Source organism: Sarcophilus harrisii, chromosome 1, assembly GCF_902635505.1.
Source record: "Sarcophilus harrisii chromosome 1, mSarHar1.11, whole genome shotgun sequence".
Lineage (NCBI taxonomy): Eukaryota > Metazoa > Chordata > Mammalia > Dasyuromorphia > Dasyuridae > Sarcophilus > Sarcophilus harrisii.
In genome coordinates this window covers 559,304,756-559,325,119 of record NC_045426.1, presented here as the reverse complement: position 1 = coordinate 559,325,119, position 20,364 = coordinate 559,304,756, and the positions used below count along the sequence as shown (strand labels likewise).

At 33.5% G+C, this 20,364-nt stretch overlaps 1 protein-coding gene across 5 annotated transcripts in view; it reads left to right on the top strand.

The window, feature by feature from the left end:
• The window catches only part of CDYL (chromodomain Y like), a 156,826-nt gene that overhangs the window by 78,539 nt on the left and 57,923 nt on the right, over positions 1-20,364 (top strand). Inside the window, exon 2 of one of the 5 annotated variants that reach the window (XM_031946918.1) lies at positions 7,611-7,692. The exons of the other annotated variants lie outside the window; for them this stretch is intronic. Within the exon in view, the coding sequence (XP_031802778.1) occupies positions 7,611-7,692 (82 nt within the window). The remainder of the gene's footprint in view (positions 1-7,610; positions 7,693-20,364) is intronic. 5 annotated transcript variants of the gene reach the window in all.

The window sequence follows — 20,364 nt, the reverse complement described above, 5'->3', positions numbered from 1 at the left end:
GTGTAGCTGCTTCTGTCCATCATTGATCAATTGAAACTGAATTAGGTCTCTTTGTCAAAGAAATCCACTTCCATCAGAATACATCTTCATACAGTATCGTTGTTGAAGTATATAATGATCTCCTGGTTCTGCTCATTTCACTTAGCATCAGTTCATGTAAGTCTCTCCAAGCCTCTCTGTATTCATCCTTCTGGTCATTTCTTACAGAACAATAATATTCCGTAGCATTCATATACCACAATTTACCCAACCATTCTCCAATTGAAGGGCATCCATTCATTTTCCAGCTTCTGGCCACTACAAACAGGGCTGCCACAAACATTTTGGCACATACAGGTCCCTTTCCCTTCTTTAGTATCTCTTTGGGGGTATAAGCCCAGTATTGGCACTGCTGGGTCAAAGGGTATGCACAGTTGATAACTCTTGGGGCATAATTCCAGATGCTCTCCAGAATGTTTGGATTTGTTCACAACTCCAACAACAATGTATCAGTGTCCCAGTTTTCCTGCATACCCTCCAACATTTATCATTATTTTTTCCTGTCATCTTAGCCAATCTGACAGGTGTGTAGTGGTATCTCAGAGTTGTCTTAATTTGCATTTCTCTGATCAATAGTGATTTGGAACACTCTTTTATATGAGTGGTAATAGTTTCAATTTCATCATCTGAAAATTGTCTGTTCATGTCCTTTGACCATTTATCAATTGGAGAATGGCTTGGTTTCTTATAATTTAGAGTCAATTCTCTATATATTTTGGAAATGAGGCCTTTATCAGAACCTTTAACTATGAAGATGTTTTTCCCACTTTGTTGCTTCCCTTCTAATCTTGTTTGCATTAGTTTTGTTTGTACAAAAGCCTTTTAATTTGATGTAATCAAAACTTTCTATTTTGTGATCAATAACGATCTCTACTTCATCTTTGGTCACAAATTTCTTTCTCCTCCACAGGTCTGAGAGATAAACTATACAGTGTTCCTCTAATTTATTTATAATCTCGTTCTTTATGCCTAAATCATGGACCCATTTTGATCTTATCTTGGTATAAGGTGTTAAGTGTGGGTCCATGCCTAATTTCTGCCATACTAGTTTCCAGTTATCCCAGCAGTTATTGTCAAATAATGAATTCTTATCCCAAAAGTTAGGATCTTTGGGTTTGTCAAACACTAGATTGATTGCTATAGTTGACTATTCTGTCTTGTGAACCTAACCTGTTCCACTGATCAACTAATCTATTTCTTGGCCAATACCAAATGGTTTTGGTGACTGCTGCTTCATAATATAGTTTTAGATCAAGTACAGCTAGGCCACTGACTTCACTTGATTTTTTTTTTTTCATTAATTCCCTTGAGATTCTCGACCTTTTATTATGCCATATGAATTTTGTTGTTATTTTTTCTAGATCATTAAAATATTTTCTTGGAAGTCTGATTGGTATAGCACTAAATAAATAGATTAGTTTAGGGAGTATTGTCATCTTTATTATATTTGCTCGACCTATCCAGGAGCACTTGATATTTTTCCAATTGTTTAAGTCTGACTTTATTTGTGTGGAAAGTTTTTTGTAATTTAACTCATATAATTCCTGACTTTCCTTTGGTAGATAGATTCCCAAATATTTTATGCTGTCGACAGTTATTCTGAATGGAATTTCTCTTTGTATCTCTTGCTGTTGGATTTTGTTGGTGATGTATAAAAATGCTGAGGATTTATGGGGATTTATTTTATAACCTGCAACTTTGCTAAAGTTATGGATTATTTCTAATAGCTTTTTCATAGAATCTCTAGGGTTCTTTAAGTATACCATCATATCATCTGCAAAGAGTGATAGTTTGGCTTCCTCACTGCCTATTCTGATTCCTTTAATCTCTTTCTCGACTCTTATTGCCGAGGCTAGTGTTTCTAATACAATATTGAATAATAATGGTGACAGGGGGCAACCTTGCTTCACTCCAGATCTTACTGGGAAAGGTTCCAGTTTTTCCCCATTGCATATGATGGTTACTGACAGTTTTAAATATATGCTCCTAATTTTAAGGAAAAGTCCATTTATTCCTATCTCTCAAGTGTTTTTTTAGGAATGGATGTTAGATTTTATCAAATGCTTTTTCTGTATTTATTGAGATGATCCTATGGTTTTTGTTAGTTTGGTTATTGATATAGTCAATTATGCTAATAGTTTTCCTAATATTGAACCAGCCCTGCATTCCTGGTATAAATCCTACTTCGTCATAGTGTATTATCCTGGGGATGATTTTCTGTAATCTTTTTGATAATATTTTGTTTAAGATTTTAGCATCAATATTCATTAGGGAGATTGGTCTATAATTTTCTTTCTCTGTTTTCAGCCTACCTGGTTTAGATATCAGTACCATGCCTGTGTTGTAAAAGGAGTTTGGTAGGACTCCTTCAATCTCTATTTTTTCAAATAGTTTATATAGCATTGGAGTTAATTGTTCTTTAAATTTTTGGTAGAATTCACATGTTAAATCCATCTGGTCTTGGAGATTTTTTCTTTCTATTTCTTTTTCTAAGATGGGACTGTTTAGGATGTTTACGTCTTCCTCTGTTAATGTGGGCAAGCTATATTTTTGAAAGTATTCTTCCATTTCATTTAAGTTGTCGAATTTATTGCCATAAAGTTGGCAAAGTAATTCCTAGTTATTGTTCCAATTTCCTCTTCATTAGTGTCAAGTTCTCCCTTTTCATTTTTAAGACTAACAATTTGATTTTCCTCTTTCCTTTTTTTTAATCAGATTTACTAAGGGTTTGTCTATTTTGTTGGTTTTTTCATAGAACCAACTCTTAGTTTTATTAATTAATTCAATAGTTTTTTTACTTTCAATTTTATTGATCTCTCCTTTTATTTTTAGAATTTCAAGTTTACCTGTGTTTGACTGGGGGATTTTAATTTGTTCCTTTTCTAGCATTTTTAGTTGCAAGCTCAATTCGTTGACCTTCTTTCTCTATTTTATGCAAGTAGGCCTCTAGAGATATGAAATTTCCCCTTATTACCTCTTTGGCTGCACCCCATACATTTTGGTATGACGTCTCATTATTGTCATTTTCTTGGGTGAAGTTCATTCTTTAGTATGAGATTATTTAGTTTCCAATTATTTTTTGGTCTACTTTCCCCTGGCTTTTTATTGAATGTAATTTTTATTGCATCGTGGTCTGAAAAGGATGCATTTACTATTTCTACCTTACTGCATTTGAGTTTGAGGTTTTTATGTCCTAATATATGGTCTGTTTTGTATAGGTTCCATGAACTGCTGAAAAGAAAGTGTACTCCTTTCTGTCTCCATTTTGTTTTCTCCAGAGATCTATCATATCTAACTTTTCTAGTATTCTCTTTACCTCTTTGACTTCTTTCTTATTTATTTTGTGGTTTGATTTATCTAATTCTGAGAGTGCAAGGTTGAGATCTCCCACTATTATAGTTTTGCTATCTATTTCTTCTTGCAGCTCTCTTAATTTCTCTTTTAAGAATTTAGATGCTACACCACTTGGTGCATATATGTTTAATATTGATAATGCTTCATTATCTATGCTTCCCTTTAGCAAGATATAGTGCCCTTCCTTATCTCTTTTAATTAGATCAATTTTTGTTTTTGCTTGATCTGAGATCAGGATGGCTACCCCTGCTTTTTTGACTTCACCTGAAGTAGTAGATTTTGCTCCAACCTTTTACCTTTACTCTGCATGTATCTCCCTGCTTCAGGTTTGTTTCCTGTGAACAACATATTGTAGGATTCTGGCTTTTAATCCATTCTGCTAATCGCTTCCTCTTTATGGGGGAGTTTGCCCCGTTCACCTTTATGGTTAAAATTACCAATTCTGTATTACTTGCCATCTTGTTAACCCCTGTTTATGCTTTTCTCCCTTCTTTCCCCCTTCCCCCCCTTCCCAGTATTAAACTTGTTTGCACCACGTTTTTCTCACAGCCCTCCCTTTTTAGTATCCCTCCCCTCCCCTCTCCCTGTCTCCCGTCTTAGAGTTATCCCCCCTTCTTACTCCTTTCCCTCACAGTTTCCGCATTCCCTTCTGCTTAGCTTATTCTTTCCCTTTTCACTTTTCCCTTATTCATGTGGTTTTGAGTTTTGTTTTTGCCAAAAAACGGCATACCTAAAGAGAAATTAAATATATAAAGTTCTTTTCATCTAAAAGGTCAGTGATTACTGTAAGTAATTCATAAGTAAATTAATAACATTTAATTATGTGTGAACTCTGTTTGAATAGCAATAATTAAATTTTTTTAGGTAGCTAATCAAATGTGGGGTTCAAAAAGGTCCAATCTATAGAAAAAATCACTAAAGCAGGGCAGAATTCTGAGCCAGCAGCACTTTTTAAAAGGGATCATGGCTCAAAGTGGCCATCAGATCATCCCCATGATCTGAGATATCATATCCCTTCCACCAGGAACTTAGTTTTAAAGTGCTTGATACTCACACAATACAGGTGGAACAGATCAAAAAATAATCTTGTTAGTCAATAAGCCTTTCCCCTGACTCTCCTGCAGGGTCTACACAAAATCCAAAATTTGTTGACAAATGGACTAATGAGCAGACCTTGACAAACTATCCTGATCTTTGAGGAGATCTTTCCAAATTAAGGAATACACCCATGGCTTGTTAGAAAGATTTGCCATAGCCTTGCTATCCAGATCATTCATTGGTCAAGTATTCATGGTCATATCCCCATGCTGATCAATAGAAGGATGACAAAGGGTGAAGAGGTAACAAAACTAACCAGGCGACTTTCCATGCTGGGGCTTGGTCACAATAACACAAAAGTAGGGTCTTCTAGTTTGAGGTTCTTAAACTTTGGTTCACAACCCCACAGGGGGTAACAGAACTAAATGTGATGGGGAAGCCCTCCAAAATTTGGCAACATTAAAAAGTTTCTGAATACAACAACCAGAACTTAATTCAAAATTACATGAGTAAAGAATCCAAGCAGCACTTGCTTGTGTTGGCTCATGGGACTTCACTGCAACAGTTTTAGTTTTGAACATACAACAGAAGTACTTTGCACTGCACAAGTATGACTGCTCAGTTCAGATTTTCAGGCTAAAAAGTGTTGTGATTGCAAAAAGTTTAATAAGCACTGCTCTATTTGACTTCCCATAATTAAGCAAGTGATTTAGAATCTGCAGTTCACAGTTCTGAAACCTAATATCAGAACTTATAATCACTATCTCTACGCAATCATATTAATTCATATCAAGTTGCTTACTACTGATAGGAATAAAAGAGTCCTGCAATAGAGAAGTCCAATTAATCACCTTCCACACAAGTTACAATATCAAATCATATGTAATGTGGGTTTTTGCTAGTAGCTATTTATATCATTTAGTCCCCCTTGCTAGTCATATATTTGAAAAGGAGTTGAGTTTTCTTCTTAAGAATTGCATTTTTAATTTAGAATGATTTAAGCCAAAGGACACAAGTATTTCTTTTATATTACAAAAAAGGGATGTTAGTCAAAAGGATTCTGAGGAAATGTTGAATACTGTCATGCTAGGACATAAGATCATTCATTCTTTATTTATCTTTTTTTTTCTTCTCTCAAAGAGAATTTTCTGTAGACTGAGAAAAGTGGATCAAAAAATGCTTTACTGGTGAAACTCAAGACAAGAGAGGCAAGAGCTCCAAGTCCCAGATATGGTTTATTCCAGAGTTTTGTAAGAGCTATAATATATAATTTCTGAAACACTTATATCATAAAAGTAGTTGAAAACTTAAGGGATGGTCAAATACATGATTCCCTCCCCTCACCCCTTCTCCTAAAAGGCAGCAGGTAAAATCTTCAAACTTCAGATTATTCAAATATATTATTTGAGGAATAAATGTTTAGTATTTGATAAGAAATGTTGATCTCTAAGAGCCAATGTATCTTTACCAAAAAACTCTGTATTGCCAGACTAGATTTTTTTCCCCTTTTGGGAGGGAAGGAGGGTTGTTAAGAGGAGAGGGAGAGTGTAGGAACAAAATGTCCATCTTTATACAGCACTGTTAGTAGAAATATTACATTTGAATTTCAGCAAGGGATTTCTGTTTTTTATACTGTCTTTTCAGAAGATGGTAATAAGTAAATTAGATAACAGATAATTTTTTGAACCTGGGTGAATAACTGGCATTAATGACTACCAATTAATGAGTTACGGAATTTCTAGCTGAGTATCCTAAGAAAGTTGTCCTTGGCGTCATACTATTAAACATTTTAATTAGGGACATGGATGGAAGCAGTGGTTGCATATTTCTCAAGAGTACTGAAAAAGAGAAGCTGTGATGGGAAAAAAAATCTCATGAATAGCTCAGAGAATATATGGACTTGAAATTTAATATATAACATATATCAAAATATAACATGATCTCAGATTACATTAAAATGTGGGGGATCCAAAATGAGGAGCCTGTACCTTCCATAATTTATGTGTAATGAGTATCTATTTTGTTTTTTTTTGGGGGGGGGGGTGGTAGGAGCTGTTGTGCTATTGTTTTGTTTTTGATCTTAGAGTATCCATTTTAAGCAGGTTTAAAACCAGCTTGGTAAGAGAACTGGTCACCATCCCCTACAAGAACTTGTAGAAAATTCAAGTAATTTGATTTGAAGAAATATATATTTGAGAATTTATTATAAGTGATTCAGGTATTTGAAGTGATTCAAGTATTTTGAGTGATTTCATACACAAGAAGAGTAACTGTCATTCTGCACTTCAAAATCAGAACACAATGTAAGGAAAAGATATTTGAAAATGTAGCTCTTGAGTGCTAAAACACGCACTAGATATTTCAAGCCAAGCCTATTGTAGAACACATTTAGGAAGGAGGTTAGCCAAAATAATACCAGAAATTTCCTGTGAACTTCAATGATACCTTGTTTAGCTTATTCTACCATAAAAGATCCCAAATTAGTAAAGTAAGTATTTCCATTAAATGATCATTTTCATTTCTTATTTTCAGTCTTACTTTCATTTTTTCTTCTCATCTTCATTCAGGTCAAGTCAGAAAACTTTTATTAAGAGCCTACTGTGTACACCAGGCACTGTGGTTAGTCTTGGGGATATAAAGAAAGACATAAATGGCCCTTTGTTTTCACAATAGAATTTTAGTTTTTTCAGGACAGAGATGATTTCATTTTTAAAATATTAAAATTATTTGGTGATGGATTGATTGGAATCTTCTCCACTTGCAAGTTTTTTGATTCATTCCTATCATATTTAAAATGTGAGAAAAATTATTTTCTCACTTTGCTTTAGTAAAGTTTTGTTTTTCATCCCCATTGTTTAAGTTATACTGTTAGAAATTTTACAGTAGAGATTTAGAGATGCAGGAAATTTTTAAAAATTTCTAGGCACCTCTGCCTAGAAATATTGAATATGTGCTTATAATTAAAAATTAGGAGGAAGAAATTTTAAGAAAGACATCATAATGAAAAGTTATTCCTACACATTTAATTCTCCACACTTCCTCCAAATCATAAAAAATGAAACATGCTGTTTTAAAAAATTCCTTCTATAAGAGGTATAAGCAATGAAACTGGCCCAGTATAATCCCGACAATAAATTTTTAAAAATACTTGTACCATTGACTCCCTTGTTCCACTTTAGGTTCTTCCTTCCAGGCTTCAAACTACAGGCTTCATATGGCAGCAAAAATGCAGAGATGGAAGAAATCTGGGAATATCAGCAGGTAGGTTGACCTGACTCCAAACAAGGAACTTCTGGGTTGTTCTTTTTTTCCCCTTTTTTTCTCTCTTCTCTTACTCTTGCTCTTATTTTTCTGCTGTACTTTGTGTCCCCAGTCCTTAGCACAATGCCTGGCACTTAGTAGTCACTTAATAAATATTTATCAACTTGACTCAACTTTTTCCTATTGGTAAATGTTTCTGTGTCTCAGATATTTATGAACACAGGTGGTCTGTCCACCAGCCTTACACTTTATTCAGCTTCCATGCCAACATCTGTTATAACTTTCAGTAGACAGGAGGTGAGAATTTAAGCCACCATTGTAGGGAGGAAAACAAGTCACACAGCAGAAAGTCTGAGGAAATAAACTACCAAAGAAAAACATACAAAATGTATTGTGGACTAAGAGAATCCCCGGTGAAAAACCTACAAGAAAGTAAAGCTTTAATAATGGTATTTCCTATTCCAAATGTTGTTTTCATCCTCTTCCCCTTCCCCCCTTACTCCCAGTCTGCAAACCTTAACAGAATGTGAGCTCCTTTAAGAGCAGGGATTTTTCTGTGTATATTCCCATCACTTAGCACAGTGCTTTAGTTCCTAATAAGCACTTGGAAAATTGTACACTCATTAATTTTTAAAAGCAAAACAGAAACCCTACAACTGCAGATTCCTTCAAAGTTTTGTACTTTTTCAAGAAATAACAAAATAATTGATGAAATTACTAGGTTAATCCCTATCTAACTTAATCATTAGAACTCTCATTAGTAAGGGCTGGACAATTCATTTAAACTTTTTGCAATTTCATTTCCTTATCTATAAGAATAAGGATGAAAATAACATTGTTTTGAGAATTTAAAATAAAGAATATATGCAAAAACCCCACAAACTTTTAAAACATTATAAAAAACATTACTTATTGTACAAGGGCCTTGTACAACTAACTTCTCATATGAGAAATGAGTAGGTCCCCACTCATCTTCACCTTAGCTTTACCTGTTAACATGTAGATAAGTTCCCCTTATTAATGTTCTCTCCTTGTTAGAATTACTATATTGAAGTTACTTCCAACTCTTAACCTGCTGATTCTACGATGTTATAGTAGATACCTTTTGTATTTACTTAGTTGCAGATGTGTTGTTTTCTACTAGGTACAATTATTAACTCATTGAGGACAGAGATTGCTTTGTTGTTAGGTTTTTTTTTTTAATGGTTCCTATACTCTGAGTTGAGTGTAGTAAAGTTTGGAATTTGGAAATGAATGTGTTAGAATAATTAGATTATATCAACATAAAGGAAAAGTGAAGAAACTTGAAAACATGGATAATATTAACTTCCTTTTCCCCCCTGCTATTTCAAGTTGCTTGTGAAATTGTTGGTCCTTTTAATAAGCACTTTAAAATTATGATCATTTGTTCATATATCACTGGTTATTCACTTGGAAGAGAATTTGTCATTAATTATAATTACCATGAAGCTCCCTTCTGTGTGTACAGTAGCTTGAGCTGTTTTAAAACAATATACATGTAGCTTGAGCTGTTTATGTACTTGGACTGAGAGCATTATCAACTTGTTTTTGTTTTTTTTAAATATTAGAGGCTCTCCATTCAGTCTGTTAGCTTAAGTAAGAGATAAACATCTTGTCTAGGATCCAGCTTTAAAATTTCATTTTGATTCATACATGGTATATAATTCCATCTATTTTTTTCCAGTGTTTGACACCCTTTCAGCAAAGTATAATAGTAATTTGCTGTATTTGATATTATCTAAAGGTTAAATATCACTTTAGAATAAGGAAAGTATTGTAGTAACATAATGTGAGCATTATCAAAAGATCATGCTGAGTAATTACTGTGTTGTAGTACTATTGATTACACCATGCTAGTGTTACCTTTAACTTACATAGGATTTTCATAAAGTAGATCACACCTATTTATAATGTAATTTGACTGCATATAATTCTTCTCCTCTTTTTTACCTTTCTCCTTTTTTACTCCTGTTGTTCTTATTTATGAACATTCAAAGACCTTTATGAAGGAAGATACACTTGAATATACAACTGGGCACCAGGTCATGAATTTTCTTTCAAAGTTTTGTCTCCTATCTTATATATTTTTCAAGGACTTAGGTTAGAGTTTAAATCCTAGGCTCTTCAGTTTTGAAAGAACATAGTGTTACCTGAGATTCTTAGCTTAACAGAGCAAAGGGAATTTTCATCTTTAAAAAATATCAAGTAAATTTTAATTTAAGCACATGCTATCTTCCAGGTACTATGGTAAGCATTTACAGTACAAAGAATGACAAAGGATATTCTCTGCCTTCAATCAAGTCACAGTCTGGGGAAAGACATTATGTCAACAACTAGATACAAAAAACTATATAGGATAAACAAAAGTACTTAGAATTTTTTTTTTAAATAGTATTTACTAGGAGTCTAGTTTGTGCAAGCATTTTAGTAACCTTATCTTATTTGGTATTTATTTGAAGGTCTTGTAATAAAAAATTTCCTATACAAGATGAAAATTAGCTGGAATTTGAAAGAAGCCAGAATGTGAAAATAATGGGGGGGGGGGGAATCTCTTAAAAAGAAAATAAAGAAGAGTATTTCAGGTGTGGGGTGTAATGTTGAAAATACCCATGGTTTTAATGTGTTGTGTCTTGTTTAAAGGAACAGTGCCACTAACCAGTGTCACTAGAAAGAAGAGTATACAGGGGTAGGGGATGGTAAGGTACTGGATGTACCAGCCCAGCTTATGATAAGATTTGAATTCCAAGCAGAGGATTTTTTATTCAGCCTTGTAGATGAAAGGGAGACACTGGAGTTTATTGAGTTAATAGGAGAGGCGGGAAATAACATGGTTGGGCCTGCTGAGGAAAATCATCTTGGCTGTGAATGAAGTGGGAAGAGTCGGTTGCAAGCCTGAGCTTTTGGAAGGATGGTGGCCCTTTGGACAAATAATAGGGAAATTTGGGAGAGGAAAGATTGAGTTCATTGTTGATATGTTGAGTTTAAGATGTTTTTAACATGAAGATATGAGTCTGAAGGTCAGCAAACATCCTATAACTGTACCTCTTGAACCCTTTATATTTTGGTTTTTTCAGAATGTAGAGACTGCTGCTGGCCCACTGGTTAGAATAGTGCAGTGCATGAAGTCAAGAAGACTCCAGTTCAAATTTGGTCTCAGACACTTAACTGGCTATGGAATCATGGGCAAATTACTTAACCTCTGTCTGCTTCTAATAATAGAACTTAACTTCCAAGATTGGCAATCCCAGGAAGATCAAATTGAGAACAGTGTTGGTAAAGAGCATTTAGCATAGTGCCCAGTGCATATTGGCTATATATATATATATATATATATATATTACTTATTCTCTTCCCCCTTTCCCTGTTACTTCCTCTCACTTCTCTCTCAAAGGTAACCTATCAATAATTTTTTATTTACAAAATCTGTTTATCAGTCTCCTCCTATCTGTCCAGAAACCCTCTTTCAGTCTCATTTAATGCCTCTTACTCCATATCATGCAACTTAACTGTGCATATTCTGGTCTTTCTTATTTTTAGTGATAGAATATTTGGATATTAATGATTTGTAGTCTTTTTTTTTTTTTTAATACTTGGTTGATATTTTTAATATCTGTTTGGAATATCTGTGTTTCCTACACACTTCAAATATTCTTCCCTCAGATGTATTTTATGCTTTGTTTTTATTTGTACAAAAGCATTTCAGTTTTATTTAACCAAAATTATTTTAACTTTTGAATTTGACTATATCTTATGTTTATGTGAGAATACTAATCATAGCTATGTGTGTGTGCAATCTAGATTTTTTTTTTTTTGTGGTGACTTAATTTTCATATCAAGTATCTATGTTTAACTCATTGTATGTTGACCTAATTGTTGTCAAATTGTTTTCTGGTCTTATTATTCTGTTATAGTAAGTTCTGTCCCAGATTGTTTCTATTCTTTAAATTTTTGTGAACATTGAGTTAAGATTATTGTTGATTTGTTCCTGATCTTCCTAATTAAGTCTATTCCAGCTATTTTCTTTCATGTAAGTCATAATCTTGTTTTAATGCTTTCTGGTTTAAAATAAAGTATAATTCAAGTTCTAAAAGTGTTATTCTTCTCTCTCGCTCTCCTCCCCAATCCTTCCTCCTTTTTTCATTAATTTTTCTTGAAATTCTTTTTCCCTTACAAATTTTTATTTTATCTGGTTTTGTTTGTAATCTTCATAATTTTGTCTATTAATAAGTTTTTCATTTAGGCTGTGGTCCAATAATTAGTATCGACTCTTTTGTTTATTTGAAAAGTAGTCTTTAATTCTATATATTTGGAGTACATCTTTGTAAATTAATTCCCAGGGCATCCTTTCTTTACTCTTGCATTTAATGTAAAATCTTTTAGCTTTATTTACTTAATTTACTCTTCTGGTTTTAGAAACATCCATTTATATTAGCATCACCAAAAAAAAACCAACCTTCTGCCCAAATTTTTTTTTTAATTTTTAGAATATATATTGTATTTTGAGGCTTTTTTTTACATCTGTTGATAACAGCTATTCTTTGATAATGTGCTCTTTTTAAAAATGATTGGTTGTTTTCCTGATATTCTTCTCAGAACCACTGCATTTGAATTAGAAATCCTTGTTGGCCGTAGCAAATTTTATATATATACATGTACACATACACACACACACACACACACATTTTTATTGCTGCAAATGTGTGCGTAGGATTTTATTCTTTAATTAGTTATTGATAAATTAAATATTTTATCATTTTAATTATCTAAAAAATTTAGAACTTTTTATTAATATTCATGAATAACATAAGTCCTTACTTTATCCTTGTTTAGTTATTCATGCTATGTCATGTAAATAAGTTTGCTTTTCTTTGTTTTCAGTACTTAGCCTGTCCTATAGTGTACTTAATAAATGCTTGCTGACTGCATTTGGCATAAAGAGTGCCATCTAAACAGCATAGGAAGAATATCTGTAGACGCGTGTAATAATGGGTAGAAAGCAATATGGACTAAAGCAAGAAATAAAACCCATTATCTTGTCTATCTGAAAACATAGAAGAAGGCCTAATGAATGGGCAAATTCAATTTCAAAGATAATAAATGAAGGGATGAGGAGTTAATGATTGAAAACATCATGGAAGTAAATCATTTATTCAAAAGGAATAAATTTAATTAAGGAGAAGCAAGAGTTCCTTTGTAGATTGATAAAGTCGGGAAATATGGGAATTAGATGAAATATGTTAGAGAACATTTTGGGTGGTTTTAATGGAGAGAACAGAAAAGGAAAAGTAGTAATATTAACTCGAAGACAGAAATCATGCCTTGCACAGTTGCAAAATATAGTTTATATTCAAACATCTGTTGTTATAGTGTACAATGATCTTTCCAAACTTTTCTGAATTCAGTCTGCACCTATCAAAAAACTGATCATGCTATGCAGACTGAATTCAGAAAAGTCTGGAAAAGACTTAGATGAACTGAGGCTAAGTGAAACAGGCAGAACAAAGAGATCATTGTATACTGTAACAAAATCATGTGATAATCAACTGTGATGTCTCTTCTCAACAATTCAGTGATTCAAAGCAAATTCAACAATGCTAACCATATCTTGGAGAGAGAACTATGGAGACGGCATATAAATCAAAGCATAGATTTCTCACTTTTTCTTTATTTTTTTCTCGTGATTTCCCCCCACCCTTTTGTCTGACTTATGTTTCACAATATGACAAATATGTAGGGTAATTACTTCAGTTTACTTGCTATTTTGGAGAGGGATAAGGAAAGGAGAGAGAAAAATTTGGAACAAAGTCTGACAAAAATGAATGTTTAAAATTATCTTTACATGTATTTGGAAAAATAAAATACTACTAAAATTTTTTTAATTACTCCATATCAAACTTATTTAAATGATATTGTATTATTTAGTATTATGTATTTGCTCAGAGCATGGTGTATATAGTATTATAGTATTATGTATTTGCTCAGAGTGGTTTTTCCCATGTCACACAATTCCCAGAGGTTGGCTGTGATGCGAGTGCTTGCCTTGTGTCCGTTAGGGGATTGTACATTTGACAAGACCCTCTGCAGTAGAGTTGGAATGCTTAATGCTTAGTTTTAGAAAGGGCCTCAGTGTCTGGTATCTCATCCTGCCAGGTGATCTTCCAAATGTTCCTAAGACAATTCAAATGGAAGCAATTCCGTTTCCTGGCATGGTATTTGTAAACCATCCAGGTTTCACCAGCATGGACACTAAGGTTAGCAGGACTGCTCTGTAGACCTTCAGTTTGGCAGTCAGATGACTCTTCTTTACCACACTTTCCTTTAGACCTAATTATCAATGTGTCCATTTTTGGAATGCATAAAAGGAAGTAGTCTTGTCCAAAATATTCAAAAATTCTCCATCATCTATAACAGATGGTTCCATGTATGGGTGGTATAGTGTACTGGCTGGTGGAACACATTTTTTTTTTTTTACTTTTACATTAATTATTAGGTCAAAATTAACACAAACAGCAAAGAATTGAGCCATATTTTGTTGCATCTGAGCCACAGAGGCTACATTGAGTGTACTATCATCTGCAAACAAAAAAATAATATTGGACTTTACTTTTAGTCTTGGCTTATACCCTTCTCAAGTTGAAGAATTAACCATTACTGCTATAGTTCATGGTCATTGAAAGTATTTGATGGAATGGCTGAAAATTTCATGCTAAAAAAAGCATGGGAGCAAGCACAAAGCCTTACTTTACTCTATTGGTGACTGGGAAAAAAACTCAAGCACATTGTCCATTATTCAGAACCTGAAGAAGCATGCTGTCATTTTTTTTTAATAATAGCTTTTTATTTTTAAAATATATGCAAAGACAGTTTTCAACATTCACCCTTGCAAGACTTTGTTACAAATTTTTTCTTTTTCTTTCCCCTTCCCTTGACAGCAAGTAATCTAATATATGTTAAAACATGCTGTCAATTAAGTTGATGTACAATACTGATGTTCTGGAGAACAGAGATGAAAGAGGAGAAGAGAATTCTGAGCACAGTAGACTAGAATCTAGTAGATGAAGCATCTTATGGGAGGAACATACTAGCATGAGACTATATTGTGGATTTCATATAGGACCCTAGAGAGTTGGTCCATATATAGGCCTTCAGCTTCTATTGAATTAGTTGGTTTTTTGTGTGTTTTTTGAGGAGGGGGGTTGTCTAGAGATTTGAGCAGTAATGCAAACTTATTTTAAAACTTAAAATATTTAACAATAATTTGCCCATGAAACGAATGTTGCCTTCGCTAGATGAGATGGCTATATTATGTACAAAAATATATATTTGGCATTCATTCTTCAGTAAATCTCACTAAATAGGACTGTTGGACTAGGTCACCTATGAAGTACCTTTTAGCTCTAGGTCTATAATCCTGTGATTAAATAAATTCTTTCCTTCCAAAACGTTCTGTCATGTAATACAAAAATTTTCTGTCAAAATCTTCCAAAATGTTCTGTCAAGTAGGACAAAATTATCTTCATTTTAAGGAAGAAGTAACTAAGGAATTAATATGATGGTCTTTCTATGGTCATAGGACTGATAAAAGTGAAGGTTAGTATTTGAAGTCAGATTTTCTGACTCTAAATCCAACAAACGTTTCTTTTTATTTTTCCAATTAACATGTAAAGATAATTTTCAACATTTATTTTGTAAGATTTTAAATTCTAACTCCACTCTCCATTACCTTCCCCTTCCTCAAGACAGCAAGCAATGCAGTCTGATATAGCTTACAGTTTTTGTTGTTATTGTTATTTTTGATTTTTGTTTGTTTGTTTTGAGGCATTTAGGATTAAGTGACATGTCCAGGGTCACACAGGTAAAAAGTGTTAAGTACTTTCAGATTTGTCTTGTTATGAAGAAAAAGTCAGAAAAAAGGGGGGGAGCCCCCCAAAAAAGTTGAAAATAATATGCTTTGATCCAGTTTCAGTAATTTTCTTCAAATTTTTCTCCTTCCCTACCTCCCCAAGATAGGAAACTAACAGGTATATGTTATGCATGTATAATCATAATAAATCTATTCCAATATGAGTTATATTGAAAAATCAGAACAAAAGAGAAAAACCACAACATGTCTGTGCTATAACATATAACATAGTGACTATGAATAAAGGGAAACATGGAAAATTTTAAAGAATATTAAATTAGAGCCAAGAGAACAAAAACAAGTTGATTACAATTGTATAAATCAATTAAATATTTAGAGGCAGCAGAACTGTGGTCACTCATACATGTCCATGTTAATTTCATTTGTATCGATTTTTTGAAGAATGTACTTCATGTAAGGATTTTGTTTTGGTGGACATAATTTATCCAGTATATTCATTTATTAGGCACCTTTTATGTGCCATGTCTGTACTAAATGCTGGTATATAACTACAAAAAAACCCAAAAAAGAAAATTAATCCCACTTTCAAGGAACTTAAATTGTGGGGAAAGAAGGCAATCATATATATAGAGAGAATTTCAAGTTGGTTTGGGAGGGAATCAAAATAGGCTTCATTAGAAGGTGTGATTCATTTCAAAGAGTTTCTTGAGTTAGAGGCATGGAGAAACTATATTACATGAATGGTGAATGCCTAGTGCAAAGACATGGAGGGAGTTGGGAGAAATAGAGAACTTGATCAAGAACAGAGAGAAGAGCAGTTTGTGTAGTCTGAAAGGTTTGGAAGATGTGTCCAAGACCATTCCGTTTGAAATGTACAATAAGGCATAACTGAAGATCAGAAAATGACTGGCCCTGTCATATACAGAGGTGTAAAGCATCTGCTTTTTTTTTTTTTTTTTTTTTTTTTAACAAAAGTTAATTTAACTTATAGTAACTCATCAGATCTTTGAACAAGTATTTAGAGAGAAGAAAAGGTACTGAAACAGTCACATGTTTGTGGGGCAAAAGGGAGACTGAGAAACAAGAAGAATGCAATGTTATAATGATTTGAAAAAACAAAGAGCCCAAAATTAAGACTGAGAAATAATGACCATCAGATTGGGTGAGAGAGAGAGAGAGACAGACAGACACAGAGACAGAGAAGAATAGGGTAAGATACCCTTATTCCTGGTTTAGTTCATAGAATCCATTCTCTGGGTGGGCTGTTTGTGATCTTCACCCTCTGAAGCAGTAGGGAAAAACGTAAAAGAAAGCGAGACTCAGTTTGACCATTTTAAAAGATGCAACCTGTTTCACTTATGCAGTCAGTCAATGAAGGCTACTCCTACTCAATGGAAGGGAGAAACAAGGAAGCATAATACTTTAATGTTAACAATCTGCACACATGCAGAGAGAGGGGAAAAGGGAGGAAGAGACAGAGAGACAGAAACAAAGAGATTACGGGGGTGGGGTACTTTTTTTGGTTGTGTTTTGTCACTCAAAAATTGTATTTCCAGTTGAATGGAAAGTCCCTTCTTTACTTATAGGGATTCGTGAACTTTTCAATGTCATGAACACCTCTTATAAATGATGCTACTTTTAAATTTTAGCATATATTCTTAAGATTATGAAGGAAACCAATTTTGAAAGAAAAGAAAAATTAATTTTAAAAAAACAGGTTAAAATTGTTGCTTTTAGTAGTGGTTTTGTTATGCCACAGTTTCCCTAAATTGTTCTGCCTCAATCCCCCTGATTTCAGTCCCCCTTTCTGGTCATTAGAACTAATATAAATTAGAGTTGAGAGCCTTGACTATAAGCATTTCATAGAACCATAGATTGTAGATAGGTTATTTAGAGATAGGTTGTGGTGTTATTCTTTTTCTAAAATATGATGGGTCTCTCTGGGAGCAGTTTTCTTGGGGAGGTTCTGGAAGCTGCCTTAGTTTCAGTTCAGATCAATAATCACCTCAAATGCAGCCAGGGATTAAAATATAGTCTTTTATTGTCTCTTCCAAAATAGCCCAGTTAGTTTTCTTAGAGACCTATCTCCTTCCTTGGTTCCAAGAGCTCTTGCAGCTTGTCTGCCAGCTTCAGCCTCCAGCTCTCTCTGAATCTTGGTTCCTTTCTGTGCGACTGCAGTCTCTAGCTTGTCAATCTCCCAAACTGATCTCTTTTACTAACTCAGCTCTTTTTATGCTCTTTAAGAGGTGTAAACTCAAAGGTTGACTCCTCCTCTGAGAGCGGGATTATGGGAGATGTGACTTCACAAAGTTAACTTTGTGAATCTCCCCTACTTGTGAACTCCAATGTGTGAGCTCTAATGTATAACCTCTCTTAAAGGTGTGACTTCTAATGTGTAAACTCTTAAAGGTGTAAACAAACTTTAAACATTGTTTCTATCAACTCTAATGACAACACTTTGTAAGGATTCTAACTATAGGTCAGCATATCTCTTGTTCTAGACTTCCTGTCTCTAGCTTGACTACCTTCTTCACTCCCTCTTATCAAGAGTTTATGGTCCTCACCCCCCAATTTATCAGAAATGAATGTATGGTGCCTTCCTGGAAATTCCTGCTCATCAGTGCTCACTTCACCCCTGCCTTTGTTTCTCCTGGGCTAGAGCCCTGTAAAGAATCCTTGGAATTCTTCTACTGGTTGCTGATTGCTTTGAGATGAGAGTCCAGTTCAGCCCTAGGGGCCACATGGATCCTGTTTTGGCCCCAGACAATCTCTCCCTCTCAAATGAAACATTAAAAACTCTCTAATCTTTATCTTGCCTCATTTTCTCTAGCATTTGTTTACCCTGGACATATATAATGTTCAATTATTTTTGGTCCTTATATTTGTCATGTGTCACTTGTTTGTTTCTTAACTAATGCCAAAGTGTTTTGGTTCTTTTTTTTTTTTTTTTTTTTTTAAGATTACATCTTTTAATATAGTTTAAGATCACTTAATAAAATTGCTTTTAATATAGTTTAAGATCACTTAATAAAATTGCAAAGATTTAAGGGTAGACTCTAGTTGTAAAATGATATAAAAGTCACCAAATTCCTATAGCTAGGAATTTCTTACCTTTTAGGCTCATACCTATCCCTCTGCACTACCTAGTAAACTAGAAATAATATTACTGATTAAAAGCTTGTATGCATACCATAGTTTAGAGACTTTTGGAGGATAGTTATGAATTGCTTCCTAGAATTCAGTTATTTTCCTTATTTATCATCTTTGGCAATTTAATGTATATGCAGCCTAACATCAAAGTTTCTTTCATTTGAATTTTTGTGATTTGGAATACATTTTTTATATAGGTGATTGGTAGCTTGGATTTATTTCTCTGAGAACTGCTTGCTTATATTTTTAACTCTCTTTTGAGGAATGACTCTAATAAACTTATCATACATAGCGATTAGACAACACAAAATAAGCTAAAGGGTTTTTATGGATGAGAGAGACAAGACAGCATGAGTCTTGGTTCTTTCCAGTTAACATTTTTATAATCATTGCATATGTTGTTTTCTCTGCTTTCCCTGAATCAATTCAAACAATGCTTTCTGTGGTTCTCTGTATTCATAACATTTACTAATCCTTACACCATAGTAAGATCTATTATATTCATGCACTATGATTTGTTTAGCCTTTCATTTAGCATCTACTTCACTTTTTTTTAATTAAAGCTTTTTATTTTTCAAAACACATGCTTGGACAATTCTTCAACGTTAGTTCTTGTTAAAGCTCGGGTTCCAATTTCTCTTCTCTCTTCCCCCATACTCTCCCCTAGATGGCAAGTACTCCAATATATGTTAATTATGGTAGAAATATATGTTAAATCCAATATATGTATATATATATTTATACAATTATCATGCTGCACAAGAGAAAAAGAGAAGCAAAATAAAATGCATGAAAACAAGAAAAAGAGTAAAAATGCTATGTTGTGAACCACACTCAGCTCCCACAGGCCTCTCTCTGGGTCTCTTCATCACTGAATGATTGGAACTGGTTTGAGTCATCTCATTGTTGAACAGAGCCATGTCCATCAGAGTGAATCATCATATAGGCTTGTTGCTGTTCTACTTCTTAACTAAAACACTAAACAAATCACTAAAAGTGCTGCTCTACATATGTTATTGCTTCTATATTGGGACTTTCTATTTAATCAGTGATATGGGAATATGGATGTTGTTGATTCAAATGATATAGTTATGTTAGTCTCTTTGTCTTATTTCAATTTGCCTTCTAAAATGATTGTGGAATTTCATAGTTTCACCAAAAATCTTTTATTGTTCCTGTTTTCCCCCAGCTCCATCAAATGAATATTGTCTCAATGAATTTTTGTCTCAATTTGTAGGCTATATGATAAAAAAAATCCATTTTTTATTAGTAATGAATATTATTTCTTATGGTAGTTAATAATATACTTCTTTTGAGAAATTTGTTCATATTATTTGATTGCTTAACTATTGGGGGATTGTTATTGAGCAGTTTAGAATAGTGTATACATATGTATAAAATCATGAATTACAACACTTAATAAGAAAAATTTTAAAACAAGATTTGTTGAAGTTTGGCTCTTTATTTTACATGCATTTATGTTTCCTGTTAAGTCAATCAGAAAAATTTTATTAAGTACCTATTATGTGCCAGACAGCACAATGTCTGGGAATACAAGTTCTGGGAATACAAAAAGATTTAAGAAAACAGTCCCTGGCTTCATACAAGTTCACAATCTAATGGACAGAAAACAAAAA